This window comes from Panthera tigris, chromosome D1 (genome assembly GCF_018350195.1).
Source record: "Panthera tigris isolate Pti1 chromosome D1, P.tigris_Pti1_mat1.1, whole genome shotgun sequence".
In the NCBI taxonomy this organism is placed as follows: domain Eukaryota; kingdom Metazoa; phylum Chordata; class Mammalia; order Carnivora; family Felidae; genus Panthera; species Panthera tigris.
The window spans coordinates 95,001,561-95,016,476 of record NC_056669.1 but is presented as its reverse complement, the minus strand read 5'-3'; the positions used below and the strand labels follow the sequence as shown (position 1 = coordinate 95,016,476).

The following is a 14,916-nucleotide window of genomic DNA, read 5'->3' as shown; positions in this document are numbered from 1 at the left end:
ACTAAGTAGCTTGAAAATATTTTTTTGAACAATGATCACGTATTTTATACTTTCAAATTCAATTATAGGAGGCCTGGGTGGCTCAGTCAGTAGAGTATCTGACTCTTGATCTCCGGGTCCTGAGTTCAGCTCCCACGTTGGGCATGGAACCCACTTAAAAAAAATCAAATTCAATTTAAAAATAGAGAAAATACTGATGTTTTATATACAAAACAACAGAAATATTTTTCTTTATATTGGTAGTAATGTTTAGCAGTACAGAGAACAGTTTAGAATGGGATCTAAGCTGGAATTTATACACAGCCACTTCCTACCTGCATGGCCTTGGGCAAGGAGTTTAACCACACTCGGCCTAAATTTCTTTATTTAATTGAGATATCAATACCCACATCTTACTGGGTCTATATGACCATAAAATGAGAAATGAATATTGAGAACACTTGGTAAAGTGCTCAGTGAAATTGACATTAAATTTTTATTGCTATAAAAGCTACCTGCTGACATTATCCTAAATTATAGTCCCTTCCATGTAGGACTATAAAATGCAAACTTTGTGAAGGCAGGGACAATCTCAATCACAGCTGTATTCCACATACCTAACACAGAAAGGATTCCAATATGTGTTTAAGGAGCAAACTAAGCCTGTCAAATGTAATGGCACACAAAAAGCTCTCAGCAAATATTTGCTCAAATAAAACGTTCCCGACTCCATTTGACCATTTTGGGCATGTACCACTCTCTAAAGCTTTACTAAAGATTAACTATCCATCTCATCTCCCAACCAAGCAATTAGACTAAAAGAGGAAAGGGCAGATCATGAGGGCACAAGGTGAGGAGGGTTCTCCTGCTGGTCACCTGATTTTAATTTAAATAACTAAGTGCCTCAGAGGGTAAGTGAAGAATGAGGTGGGATGTTAGTAATAAAAACACATAAATGAATTCTTTTCAAAAGTTAGACTCATGAAGTAGTTACTGCTGACTAAATAAATATGGGAGACACAATCTGATCTGGCTAGTGTGAATTCCTGGTAGTAGGCCTTGAAAGCAAATGTGTAGCTTATTTAAAAGTGTCATGACGGTATAGATTTTTAACAAATGTTTCTTTTGTGTATGTTAAATGTCTGAACGTTAAGGGACTTACCTAAATTTGTATCGTAATCAATTAAGTTCAATAATGTCACAATCTCAAAGTTCTTTGAGCATATCATTTAAGGTATGTTGAAGAGAGAGTATTTCCAAACAGCCAATCGGAATGTAGGTTATCTGAGACAGCATTTTACAACTCTGGTTCAGAGATACGACATTCTTAGAGAAGTCTTGGTTTATCTAGAGCTTTTATTGTTAGCAGGGAGAACGCATGAATTGGCTTGCCCCTTTAAAGTAAATGCACTGCGCTTTCTCCAGACTACTAAAACGATGGTGGCCCTTCACTGTGCTAATATGCAAGAGCTTTTACAAGTGTAAGCAACTGCCTGCACACACACATGCAGGTACCCTCCCTTTCTCTCTCGTATGCAACACTTCCGAGAGTGTACGATGTGTCAGGGACCATTTGAGGCAGGGGGGTTACCTCACTGAATATAACAAAGGTCAACGAAAAAGTTAATGTTCTTGTAGGAAGACCAGTGATACATTACAACAGAGCAATAGGTGCTATGAAGAAAACTAAAGCAAAGTAAGAAGACAGAGTGATGGAAGGAGATGCTGTTTTAGATAGTGTGGTCAGAAGATAGGTGACATGTGAACAGAGACTTGAAAGAGAGCCATGAGAATGTCTGCAGAAATTTTTCAAGCAACAGAAGGACCAAGAACAAAGTTGGTTCTCTCAAGACCCACCCCAAAGGCCAGTATGGCTGAATCACAGAATACAAGAAGGAAAGTGGTATTTGGGGTAGAGAGGTGGCCAGGGGCCAGGTCCCAGATCTTACAAGGGCCTGCCTTATAGGCCATGGTAAAAAGTCCAAAATTTTTTTCTTAAAAGTATGATGGGAAACCACTGAAGGTTTTCTGATGCTCTTTGGATCTCTTCCCCCTACAACCCTTAAAAGAGTGACACGACCACACTTATGATCTTTAAAAGTGTAGAGAATACCCAAAAAACAAATAATCCAGTGAAGAAATGGGCTGAAGACATGAATAGACACTTTTCTAAAGAAGACATCCAGATGGCCAACAGGCACATAAAAAGACGCTCAACGTCACTCCTCATCAGGGAAATACAAATCAAAACCACACTGAGATACCACCTCACGCCAGTCAGAGCGGCTAAAATGAACAAATCAGGAGACTGTAGATGCTGGAGAGGATGTGGAGAAACAGGAACCCTCTTGCACTGCTGGTAGGAATGCAAACTGGTGCAGCTGCTCTGGAAAACAGTGTGGAGGTTCCTCAAAAAATTAAAAATAGAACTACCCCATGACCCAGCAATAGCACCACTAGGAATTTACCCAAGGGATATAGGAGTGCTGATGCATAGGGGCACTTGTACCCCAATGTTTATAGCAGCACTTTCAGCAATAGCCAAATTATGGAAAGAACCTAAATGTCCATCAACTGACAAATGGATAAAGAAGATGTGGTTTATATATACAATGGAATACTACTTGGCAATGAGAAAGAATGAAATCTGGCCATTTGCAGCACTGTGGATGGAACTGGAGAGTGTTATGCTAAGTGAAATAAGTCAGGTAGACAAAGACAGATACCATATGTTTTCACTCATATGCGGATCCTGAGAAACTCAACAGAAGACCATGAGGGAGGAGAAGGGGGAAAAAAAAGTTACAGAGAGGGAGGAGGCAAATCATAAGAGACTCTTAAATACTGAGAATAAACTGAGGGTTGATGGGGGGGAGGGGAGTGGGTGATGGGCATTGAGGAGGGCACCTGTTGGGATGAGCATTGGTGTTGTATGGAAACCAATTTGACAATAAATTTCACGTAAAAAAAAAAGTGTGGCGAATAGACTCTATGGGGCAAAAGTAGAAGCAAGGACACTGGTCAGGAGGCTACTGTGCATAGGTTTAAGAGGGAGATGAAGACCACTGGACTAGGGCTGTAGAAGTAGAGGTGGAAAGACATGGCTGGATGCAAGAGACATTTTGGAAGTAAAGTTGACAGGTTATTGATAGATTAGGTATGCGACACAAGAGTCGAGGAAGATTTTGGACCTGAGCAATCTGGTTAACCAGTGTGGTGGGGTGGGAAATAAAGAGTTCAGTTTAGGACATGATGTATTTGTGATGTCTGTAAGACAGCTAAGTGGAGATGTTGAGTGGGCAATTGGATACAAGAGTCTGGAGTTGAGGGAGAGACTGCAGATATGATTTAAGAGAATCCTCAGAATAGATGTCATATTTTATGCCATGACAGGGCATAAGACCATCTGATGAGCACATCAGTGTTTAAGACTCATTAAGAAAAGAGGAATTCAGCAGAAGAGAATGAGAAGTCATGGTGAGGGATTTAGAGGGAAAGCCAGGAGTGAATGTCCTGGAAGCCATGGAGGAAAACAGTTCGATAAGGTCAGAGGACAAGTGCTGGCTGGGGAGCTAAGAGGGTGAGAGAGACAACTTCAAGCTGAGCACCAAATTTGGCAATAAGGCAGGCTCTGGCATATTTTGACAAGACTCGTGGGGATGAAGGACTGACTGGAGTGGCTTGAAGAGACCTATACAAAGAGAGGGAAGAGAGGGACACCTGGGTGGCTCAGTCAGTTAAGCGTCCAACTCTTGCTTTCCAACTCTTGGTTTCAGCTCAAGTCATCTCACAGTTCGTGAGTTTGAGCCCCGCACTGGGCTCTGTGCTGGCAGCGTGGAGCCTGCTTGGGATTCTCTGTCTCTGTCTGTCTCTCTCTCTCTCTGCCTCTTCCCCTCTCACGCTGTGTCTGTCTCTCTCAAACAAATAAATAAACTTAAAAAAAAGGGGGGGGGTGCCCATGAGCACAATTTTCAAGAAGTGCCTGGCTGTACAACATGCAGAAGAATGAAACCAGACCACTTTCTTACACCATACACAAAAATAAACTCAAAATGGATGAAGGACCTGAATGTGAGCCAGGAAACCATCAAAACCCTAGAGGAGAAAGCAGGAAAAAAACCTCTCTCACCTCAGCTGCAGCAATTTCTTACTTGACACATCTCCAAAGGCAAGGGAATTATCAGCAAAAATGAACTATTGGGACCTCATCAAGATAAAAAGCTTCTGCACTGCAAAGGAAACAATCAACAAAACAATCAACTGGAATGGGAAAAGATATTTGCAAATGACATATCAAATAAAGGGCTAGCATCTAAAATCTATAAAGAACTCACCAAACTCCACACCTGAAAAACAAATAATGCAGTGAAGAAATGGGCAGAAGACATGAATAGACACTTTTCTAAAGAAGATATCCAGATGGCCAACAAGCACATGAAAAGATGCTCAACGTCACTCCTCATCATGGAAATACAAATCAAAACCACACTGAGATACAGAGAGGGAGGGAGGCAAACCCTAAGAGACACTTAAGGACTGAGAACAAACTAAGGGTAGATGGGGGGTGGGGTAGAGGGGAAAGTGGGTGATGGGCAGGGAGGAGGGCGCTTCTTGGGATGAGCACTGGGTGTTGTATGGAAACCAACTTGACAATAAATTATATTATATTAAAAAAAAAAAAACAAAGAAAAAAAACAAATGAAGTGCCTGGCTGTAAAGAGCCACCCTACAGAATTCCCCTTGCTTTTGCCATCACAGAGTCTCACGGAGATGCAGGTAGGGCTCACACATGCCCCTTACAGACTGGAGTGCAAAGCTTGACCTGACCTGCTGGCAAGCCCTCCTATTCCTCACTTTCAGAGTCCCTTCTGTCCATTTCCACCCAAGCTGCTTCTAAACTGCAACAACTGCCAAACCCCACAGCTGACCCTAATCCCCCCTCAACAATGCAGCTGCCATTTCTCATCCATCTTGCCTCTGCCCTTCCTGATGATTTTTCTTGTTTTTTTTCCTTGTCTCTTGTCACTTCTCCATACTTCTCAATGCCTGAAAAATAGAGCTGACCTTTTAGATGTAACATCAGTGACAAAGAGGATGATTTCCTTTGCATACACAACCTGACCACAGAAGACAGGCCAACAGTGATCTCTGAGTAAGGCTCTTCTCATGTGCATGTAGCACCTTATCTGAAGGCCCAATGGCTGACTCACTGATGGGTTATTCGGAGCTTTAAAGATCTTCCAGGAGGGGTGCCTGGGTGGCTCAGTCGGTTGAGCGTCCGACTTTGGCTCAGGTCATGATCTCACAGTTTGTGAGTTCAAGCCCTGCGTCGGGCTTGGGCTCTGTGCTGACAACTCAGAGCCTGGAGCCTGCTTCAGATTCTATGTCTCCCTCTCTCTGCCCCTTCCCCGCTCATGCTCTCTCTCTCTGTCTCTCAAATATGAATAAGTGTTAATAAATAAATAAAGATCTTCCAGGAGTCTGAGGCCTCCTGTAGGTTAGCTTCCAAAATGACTATCACATTAGTAAGCAGTGTGAGGCTTCATTCGGACAGTGGTAAATTCCCGAGAGGCAGGAACCAGTTTTCATACTTCCTTATGTCATCCATTCAATAGATACTATTGCAGCCTATGGGATTTAGCATGAGAGATGCAGGAGGTGCAGAGAAAATGGGTATGGCTTCTCCCTTCATGGGGCATGTAGGAGTCTAGTAGGGTATTTACATTAGTAAATGGACACAATATGGCATGGTAAATTCCTTCATAAGGGAATACCAGACACTATAAAAGCAAATAGAAAGAACAGCTTATTTAAATTTGGGCATTAGAAGCTTCCCTGTGCAAGTGATGTTTAAGTTGTGAAGAATACTGAGTTAGCCAGATTAGGACAGTTCAGCATTTCAGGGGAAGAACATGTGCAAAGCCCCAGAAGCAAGTGAGAACAGAGCACATCTGAGGGCACTGACCAAAGTTAAATATGGCCAAGTGTGTATGTGTGTGTATTCTGGGGGTGAAAGAGGGGCACTGAAGAATGGACAAAGATAAGCTAGAGAGAAGGAGGGGCCAGATCACAAGACACATTAAAGAAAGACCATGTCCTGGGATATGCACCAAACGATTTAAAGGCAATTTTCCTTGAGAAGTGAGAATGGGGGAGAGATGGGAAGACTTCACTTTATTATTTTAAATACCCCCATAATGTTAGACATTTACTTTTTAGAATGCCATGCATTCCTTCTGTAATTCAAATTTTTAATTAAACAAAAGTTTTATTTATTTTTACTTTAGAGCGATTGAGAGCATACACACAAAGGAGAGGGGCAGAGAGGAAGAGAGAGGGAAGGACAGACAGAGAATCAAGCAGGCTCTATGCTCAGCACAAAGCTGGACGCAGGGCTCGATCCCACGACTCTAGGATCATGACCTGAGCTGAGATCAAGAGTTAGATGCTCAACCAACTGAGCCCCAGGTGCCCCAAAACACCCAGGTGCCCCAAAACAAAGAAAGTTTTAAAAGCTGAGTCTAACTGCACTGGGGAGAATGGGTTGGAAGCAGGACAAGACTAGAGAAAGGAGAGCAGTTAGAAAGTTGTGGCAAGAATCAGGTGGCCTGAATTGGAGTCACAGCAGTGACTATGGGAAGAAGATATAATTAGAAAGTAAAATGGAAAGATTTTGGTAAAGAATATAGGAAACAACTAGATTTCTGACATGGGCAAATGGGTGGATGGTGAATGGTGGGGTCTTTTGTTCAGTTTGGGAAAACAGGGCATGACACAGGTTTAGGTAGGGTAAAAATGAGTTTAGATTTGATCATATTAAGCTTGAAGTACCTAGAGGACATTCACATGGAATTCAAGGCTTATTAGAGGTCCTGAATCTATAACCCTGGAGGAAAAAATCTGACTTACAAAAAGAAATGCGGCTATTCTCAGCACATATATGGTAACTTAAGTCCTGAGAAAAGATAGGATTGCCCAGGTATATGTAAAGAGTAAAAAGAGAAGGCTGAAACAGAAGCTGGAGGTAAAGCAATATATAAAGTTGAACTTCTCAGAATGATCTGTGATCCATCTGTATCATGATCTCCTGAGGGGTTTGGTAAAAATGTGGAATTCTTGGCTCTACTGGTTCAGATACTTTAGTGGCCTAGGAACCTGTATTTTAAGCAAGTACCCCAGACTATTTTTGTGTAAGGTAAAGTTTGAGAACCACTGATCTAGAAGATGAGTGGAGGAAGAAGAGCTGGAGAAAAGAAAAGAAAAAAAAAAGGTTAAGAAGGAGCTGTACTCTGCTCACCCCCAATGAAAAATGAGAATTTCATGTCACAGTAGCCATTGGAAAACAGCATATCCATCAAAGCACAGTGGGCTGGTGAAAAATAAGCTGTCCGTAAATACTTGTTTAATAAGTAATTGGGAAAAGTATTTAAAGTTATAATTTACCTCTGTATACTTATAAGCTATTACCTGCTCTATAGTATAAACAAAGTTAACCCCTGGGAATTTATAAGATAAAAGAATAGTAGGAAGTGGGGAAAAAAAAGGATTGAGTGAGAATCACTTTGATGTCAATGTCTAGGACAAATTACAAAGGTTTAGCAGGTACCTAGCAAGTTAGTGAATAAACAACCATGACCTTTCAGATCCAAGTAAATTCCTGAATATATAAACACAGAAGCAAAGCTCTATGATAAAAAGATGGGCTCAGTATTGAAAAGCACTGAAATAAACCTGTCAGCTTCATAGTATCATCCAGATGCCCTCTCCCAGATTAACCAATTACTTAATACCCAAATCAAGCCACTCCTTCACTTATAAGCTATTAAAGACCAATAGATAAAGATTTAGTCTGTTTGTCCAACTAAACCTGACAGCTCTTGCTCAGGTCATAGTTGCTGAAATATTACTGCTTATCAAACACTTCTTATGCCAAAGTTGCTAGGTTTCAGATCGTCAGCTTTGTCAGAAACTTCATTTGTTCTAAGCAGTTAAAAGGATCTGTACTTTAAAGACATTTGCTTGATAGAAGGCAAAATGATGAAATAACCCCCAAATTAAATCACACCTATTTTTGACGCTTCTCCACCCACCCCCAATTTAAAGTCATCACAAAACATTCTGCAGAGGTAAAGCAAACTGGAAAAGAGAAGACTTTTACTTCATTATTCCCATTTTTTACTTTTCTTTCTATTTCTTCATTGGTAGGTATTATGAAAGGGGGGGAAAGCACTTCAAACTTACTGAGTACAAAGTGCGCACTTGCATGTTACTACAGATTTTTACTTACTGCTATCACTAAATGCCACTCATCAGTTATGTGACTGTGGGTGACTTTCTCTCCTATGAGTTGTACCACATACCCTTTAAGAATTTTTTCCTAGTCTAAAGTACTATTGTTCTAAGATTTGAGAAGGAAGCAGTCGGTAGCTAAGAAATATTATAATGTTATGAGAGTTGATAACAATTATACTCTTTATTTACTTAAAGTTTTAGACCTCCACTTATGAAGACAGAGAATATCCAGGGGCCATGAACCCCAGTGCTAGAAGTACAACTTCTTTTTTTTTTTTTTTTTTTTTTTTGTTAAGTAGGCTTCATACATGGAGACCAATGTGGGGCTTGAAGTCATGACCCTGAGATCAAGACCTAAGCTGAAGTCAAGAGTCGACTGAGACACCTGGGTGCCCCTTTCCCCTCCCCCACCTATTTTTAGAAGTACAACTTCTTGATTTAATAAGTCTAAGACAAACTGGTAACATTTCAGGAGTTCATTTGTTAGCTGGTAATTCAGAACATGGAATATTGGTTTTTCCACAGTAATGATGTGATACATTATGGTTAGGCTCTTAGGCTAATTCACAAAATTGAATTTAATCTTCAAGTGACTCTCCAGACAATTTTGACAAAAACAGAAAAATAAATATTGCCATACTAGGAAAAAAAAAAAAAAAAAAAAAGAGAGGCACCTGGGTGGCTCAGTCAGTTAAACACCCAACTTCGGCTCAGGTCATGATCTTGCAGTTTGTGAGTTTGAGCCCCATGTCAGGCTCTGTGGTGATAGCTCAGAGCCTGGAGCCTGCTTTGGATTCTGTGTCTCCCTCTCTCTCTGCCCCTTCCATGCTCTCGCGTGCATGTACTCTCTCTCTCTCAAAAAAAAAATGTTAAAATTTTTTTTTTAAAAAAAGGAAATGAAAAAAAACCACAAATTTATCTCAAAGCCTATTCTTCACAGTGAAGTCAACCAAAGGATCCATTGACCTGATTACTCTGTAGATGCTCCAAGTAATGAGATTATAACAGCCCACTCCTTAAGTCCATGGACCCCAAGTACTCTTGCTTAAATAAAGAAAAATTTTCAGGTACAGGGGACACAAGGGGATCAGAGGCATGCCACAGCCCAAAGCTGGGAGAAAAGCATAAAGGTGAAGAGAAGAGGAGCACCTCTTCTTAACTATCCCAACTGCAGTGGGAAAGGAACTCAGACTCTAGAACATTCTCTTCACATCCCAGCTAAGGATTCCCTGAGCAATGCTCCTGGAATTCAGTGGCAGCTCAGTAAACATGGAACCTAAAAACATATAAGGTATGCTTCCCAGCTGAGACAGGGATTCTGGAAAGGAATGATTCCCTAACATGCCATGCTGAGAGCTCACCACTTGCTCCTGCCAGAAGTGACCACAGTTCTGACTGGGAGGACCCTGCCTGGAACAATGGCTGCCTCCTTACTGTGACTGAAGCCCCATTTCAACCCCTTTTCAGGGCTAGGTCTTCCAATATATTTGTGTGTTCACAAGTTTGTAGCTGTAACTTGTGGGTGTCTATCTTTATCATTTGCTAAGGCTTGAAATAAAAAAACCAAACAACTGTTCTCTTCTCCTGGGAAGAACTGCTTACTGTACTTACAATTTTACAGTGATGGAAAATACCCCTATGTAAGTCTGTATTTGGGGCAATTCAGATTTTTAATTCATAAGTACTTCTCCACGTTCACTACGGAAAACAATGACCTATCTAATTTGGACAAGTTTAAATATCAGGCAGAGTTTCAAAAGGTATTTGCCACGCTAATATTCTAAAGTTGCCATTTCAGTTTACCCTTAGCCCTCTCCCTGATATTAGACCACTTTAAAACTAAAATCACACTTCTGCTCTCATTTAGGTATTATAACCAAAAACAAGTAGCAAGGAATATGGTATGTCAGTTAGGACACAATATATATATATATTAAGCTTTTAATTAATTGTTGCTGAACATATGAACAGATCTGCAGTACACCCAAATCCATATACTAAAGGGATCTTTCAGTTCTTTAATAAGCATATGCAAATGTGATAATTCATCACAATCTAAATTGAGTTTTGGATTCTGCCCGCATTTGAAATATTGCCAGGAAGGAAAGCACAGGTAATATACCCAGCTATCCGAGTGGCACTCAGAAGATGATCATGTATTCAACTCTCTTACTTTACTTATAAATGTTGCTTTTCCTTCAGATTAAATCCAACTTTCCTTCCCTAGCCTCTTCTTGTTACGCTGAAGACACCAGCTTTATGTCTTCTGGTATAAAATTTTGTGGTTGTATGAACTTAACATTGTAAATGTTATGTAGCAAAGTATTGGACAAATTCACTGAAAAAGACAACTGTTAAAAGCTATAGTAAAGAAATCTTGCTTTCCTAACCTTAAGCCTAACTACTTACTGCAGGAGTGACTTGGCAGATTTCCAAAAGACTGTTCAAATTTCTCCCTTTCTGAGGCAAGTTACAAAAACCTCTACCTTTCCCCCACTGAAGCATAAGTATCCAATGTGCAAAAAAGAAAGAATGCGGGGGTTTTTTGTTGTTAAAAAAACAAATCAGGTTCTACTTTTACATTGCAATGTTCAGCAAATAATACATTTCGACCAGCTTTCACTTTTCAGATGGGCTACTTCCTAGGCTGAGAGGCAGGACACCAAAATGGGAAGGAGAAGTCAATGTCATAGTGTATAAATAGATGTGGCCAAAAACAATATTGCAGAAGAGCCAATAGGAGATGGGCTCCCCAAATTGCAGCAGGAGTGACTTAATTCCATGTATCCCTTCATGAGGGCCTCAAGGAAAATTATCACCAGGAAATAAAAGGGGGTGGGGGTAGCAGCCAGGACTCCCATAAGATTTCTGATCTTTTGTGAAAGAAATAAACTAGCAGTGCTTTCTAGAGTTTCTGAAATGCACACCTATCTTTTAAATCTCAAATGGTATGGCCATGAAAAGGAAATCTTTTCCAATGTAAGTTGGTATAGAGAAAAAAAGTGCCCAATAAGAAGTTAGTCTTTTCTCAGACATACTTAAAAACCACTGAACAATACCAACGCCGATTTTACATTGTTTTACTCACTCGTTACACGAGGTAAAATTTGCCATCACAAGGCAAATCTAAACGAGAACCCCACTTCATACAAAAGTAAACCTTGCACTGTGTTCCTATCATCATTCATTACACACCATCGAAAGGTCCATAATTTCACACGATGACGGTTAATACACTTGAGATCAAGGGGCCAGACTGCATGGGGCACACAATTCACTTCCTAAATGTTTGCTGGACTTTGCAGGATTGCTCTCAAGTGTTGGAAGTCATTAAGTTTACCAAGATTCTGCAGCCGAGCACACGCACGTACTGTTTAGGGATCAGCGGCATTCACAAAATGTAGGCAATCATAAAGTTATGTAAGAAAAGCAGTCCCTCCTCTGAGGAATTAGTTCGGACGGACACACAAGAATCCAGGAAATCGCATATCCTCCTTGCGGGGCCGGGTTACAGGAACTAGGTAAAGAAACAATGCAAAGTACACTGGGAAACGAGGGCAGTTACAGCCGAAAAGATGCAGGCAACGCCACCAGAGGCATCTTCAAGCATTCCTTCGGAAGGAAGGTGTATGTTGTCCCTAAAGAGCCCCTGTTGACCTGGGTAACGGTACAAGCTGAAACCACCTCGTCCCGACACGAATTCCAGCACTGGAAGAGGAGACTGGGGTAGGAAGCATTAGATGACCCACTGCCTAGGGGTGCCGAAGCTGTCACCGCCCTGGGACTCGCGCACAGCCGGGCGCTGCCACCTGCTTTCTACTTCTTCAGGGAGGGCTGGTGACGCGTGGTGGGCCCGAGAGGAACCAGAGGCAAGGATAATGAATCTGCGGTTTCTAAAGCCCAAGCACAACAAAATGTCCCCAGAGTCCGACCCCCACAGCCGGGCGACTCTTCCCACGCGGCACGCTGCCCCAGGGGTGGAAGGCTGAGAACTTGCAGGCGTCTGAGGCGAGGGCCAGAGAACAAATGGGGAGGGGGCGACGCCGGGTCTCAGCGTCGGGGTCGCTCGGGCCCTAGCGCCCGGACCGTGGGAAGGTAGGCTGGGGGCGGGGCCGCGTGGAGCCAAATAGCCAGGGGCCGGACCTGGGAATCCCCCGGGGCGAGGGCGGGCGCGGGCGGGGAGGGGCGCCTATGGCCGCTACCTGCTGCTGGATCTTCCCGTCCTCCGTGACGACCCAGTGCGTGGTGGCGAAGGCCCCTCGAGCCGCCACACTCAGCAAGGCGGAAAGACTGAGGAGCCAGCCTGGGCCGGAGCAAGGCGGCAGCTCGCACCGGCCGCGGACCCCTACTGCCGCCGCCATCTTGCCCCCCCGGCCCGGCTGCTCACACCGGAAGCGGAAGCGGGCCCCCGCCGCCCGCCATCTTGGGGAGGTCGGCACTGGAGGAGGTGGAGCCCAGGGGGCGCTGCCCGCTGACAACCGGCTTTTTCAGCCTCGGTTTCGGCTACCGGGGCAGCCGGGTTTGGCTTTAGGTCGGAGACCGCGTTTTTGTTATTGTTTTCCTGTACGCGAGACGATCTCGTGGGGTGGGAACCAGAGGGAGATAAAAGTAGTGTTCTAGGTGGAGCCTAAATTGAAATAACAGGATTCAGAGAATACATACAGAGTGTGTATGTCTGTGTGTATATATTGATATATATTCTTAATAAAGTCTTGGTTTTCGCTTTATTTCATTTTAATTCCTGGTTGTGCAATATAGTTGGGAAATAAAAGGTATGCTTTGAAAACGCCTAAGGGAAGAGATGGATTCTCTTTTATTCTTCAAGTCTCTTAACAGTAGAAGCTTCAGAGTTGGACTGGTTGTCAGTCAAGGGCAGCGCTGTTCAGTATAAGTATGTAAGCCTCGAGCCACATACAAATTTTTAAACAAAGACAGTGAAATAACACATTTTATTTAACCCATTATATGTAATATAGTATTAGTTCAATATGAAATCTGTACAAGTTACTGAGATATTTTTTGTACTTAGTCGTGGGAATAGGTGTGTATTTTAGATTTAGAGCTCAGGTAATTTCAGGCTAGCGAGATTTCGGGGCTTAAGAGCCATATGTGGGTAGTGGCTACCTCAGGTCTAGGCTGGAAGTCTAGATCTGGAGACCTAAACAGCATTGGCATCACCTGGCAGTTTATTAGAAATGCACATTCTTGGCTCTTCCACCCCTCCCCATCAGATTCTACCTTTCAGCAAGAGTCCCAGGGTACTGGTATGTACGTTAAGAAGCACTTCCCTCTAGTGAACCAACGTGGGGCCAAGCGACTAGCCTGCCTTCTTGCTTCTAGTTAGATATGTTGTTTTAGGTATTTCAGGGCTGCCTTCTAGCTTTGTAGGTTCATTAAGCTTTTGGTTTTCTCTTTGGGAAAAGGAGGGTGAGAATTTTGCCTGACCACTTCCCTACTTTGGCATATTGCTGGAAAACAAAAATAATTGCCAAGTGTTTAAATATAACTTCATACTATGGAAGCAATGACCACAGCATTGGTTTTTAGTTCCTTCTGAAAGCAGGTTTTCTTAGAGGATTGCAGTAATGAACATGCATCTCCCTAAAAATGTGTGGCTTATCTGCTTTTTTGTCTAGTTCTCTGCTAGACAGTGGGTATGGAGATCTGACCACTGAGCAATGTGCAAGCTAGTGGAATATTGGCAGGTTAACAATTGAAATACAGGATGTATTATTCCTGAGTATTCCTGTGTGTGTGTGTGTGTGTGTGTGTGTGTGTGTGTGTGTGCCTACTACATATTCTTTATCTCTTTATCTGTTCATCTATCCATGGACATTCGGGTTGCTTTTGTATCTTAGCTATTGTAAATAATACAGCAATAGAACATAAGGGTACATATATCTTTTCAAATTTGTGTTTTTGTTTTCTTTGGATAATTTCCCAGTAGTGAAATTACTAGATTGTATGCTATTTCTATTTTTAATTTTTTGAGGAACTTCCATGTGTGGATGCACCAGTTTACATTCCCAACAACAGTGCACAAGTGTTCCTTTTGCTCCACATCCTTGCCAACACTTGTTGTCTTTTTGATTCTAGTCATTCTGACAGGTGTAATGTAATATCTCATTGTAGTTTTGATTTACATTTCCCTGATAATTAGTAATGTTGAGCATCTTTTTATGTGTCTGTTGGTCATCTGTACGTCTTTTTGGAAGAAAAATGTCTATTCAAGTCCTCTGCTCATTTTAAAATCAGATTATTTATTTTGGGGTTTTCTGGTGTTGAGTTGTGTAAGTTATTTGTATATTTTGGCTATTAATGCCTTATCAGATATATCACTTGCAAATATCTTCTCTCATTCAGGCTGCCTTTTCATTTTGTTGATGGTTCCTTTACTGTGCACAATTTTTTTTTTGTTTTTTTTGGGTTTTTTTGGGTGCAATCCCAGTACTTTATTTTTGCTTTATTTCCCTTGCCTTAGGAGACGTATCTAGAAAAATATTGATAAGACCAATGTCCAAGAAATTACTGCCTATATTTTCTTCTAGGAGTTTTATGATTTTAGGTCTTATATTTAGGTTTTTAATCCATTCTGAGTTTGTTTCTATGTAGGAAAGTGGTCCAGGGGCACCTGGGTGGCTCAGT

The 14,916-nt window shown here is 41.9% G+C and overlaps 1 protein-coding gene across 3 annotated transcripts in view; it reads right to left on the bottom strand.

The window, feature by feature from the left end:
* TTC17 (tetratricopeptide repeat domain 17) overlaps positions 1-12,740 on the bottom strand; it is a 125,361-nt gene extending 112,621 nt beyond the window's left edge. For 2 of the 3 annotated variants that reach the window (XM_042959362.1, XM_042959363.1), the window contains exon 1: positions 12,474-12,734. In XM_042959362.1, coding sequence (XP_042815296.1) covers positions 12,474-12,632 — 159 coding nt within the window. In that variant the 5' untranslated portion in view covers positions 12,633-12,734. Of the gene's footprint in view, positions 1-12,473 lie in introns of all 3 variants that reach the window. The other variant, XM_042959364.1, reaches the window with a different exon arrangement.
* Positions 12,741-14,916: the final 2,176 nt, after the last annotated feature.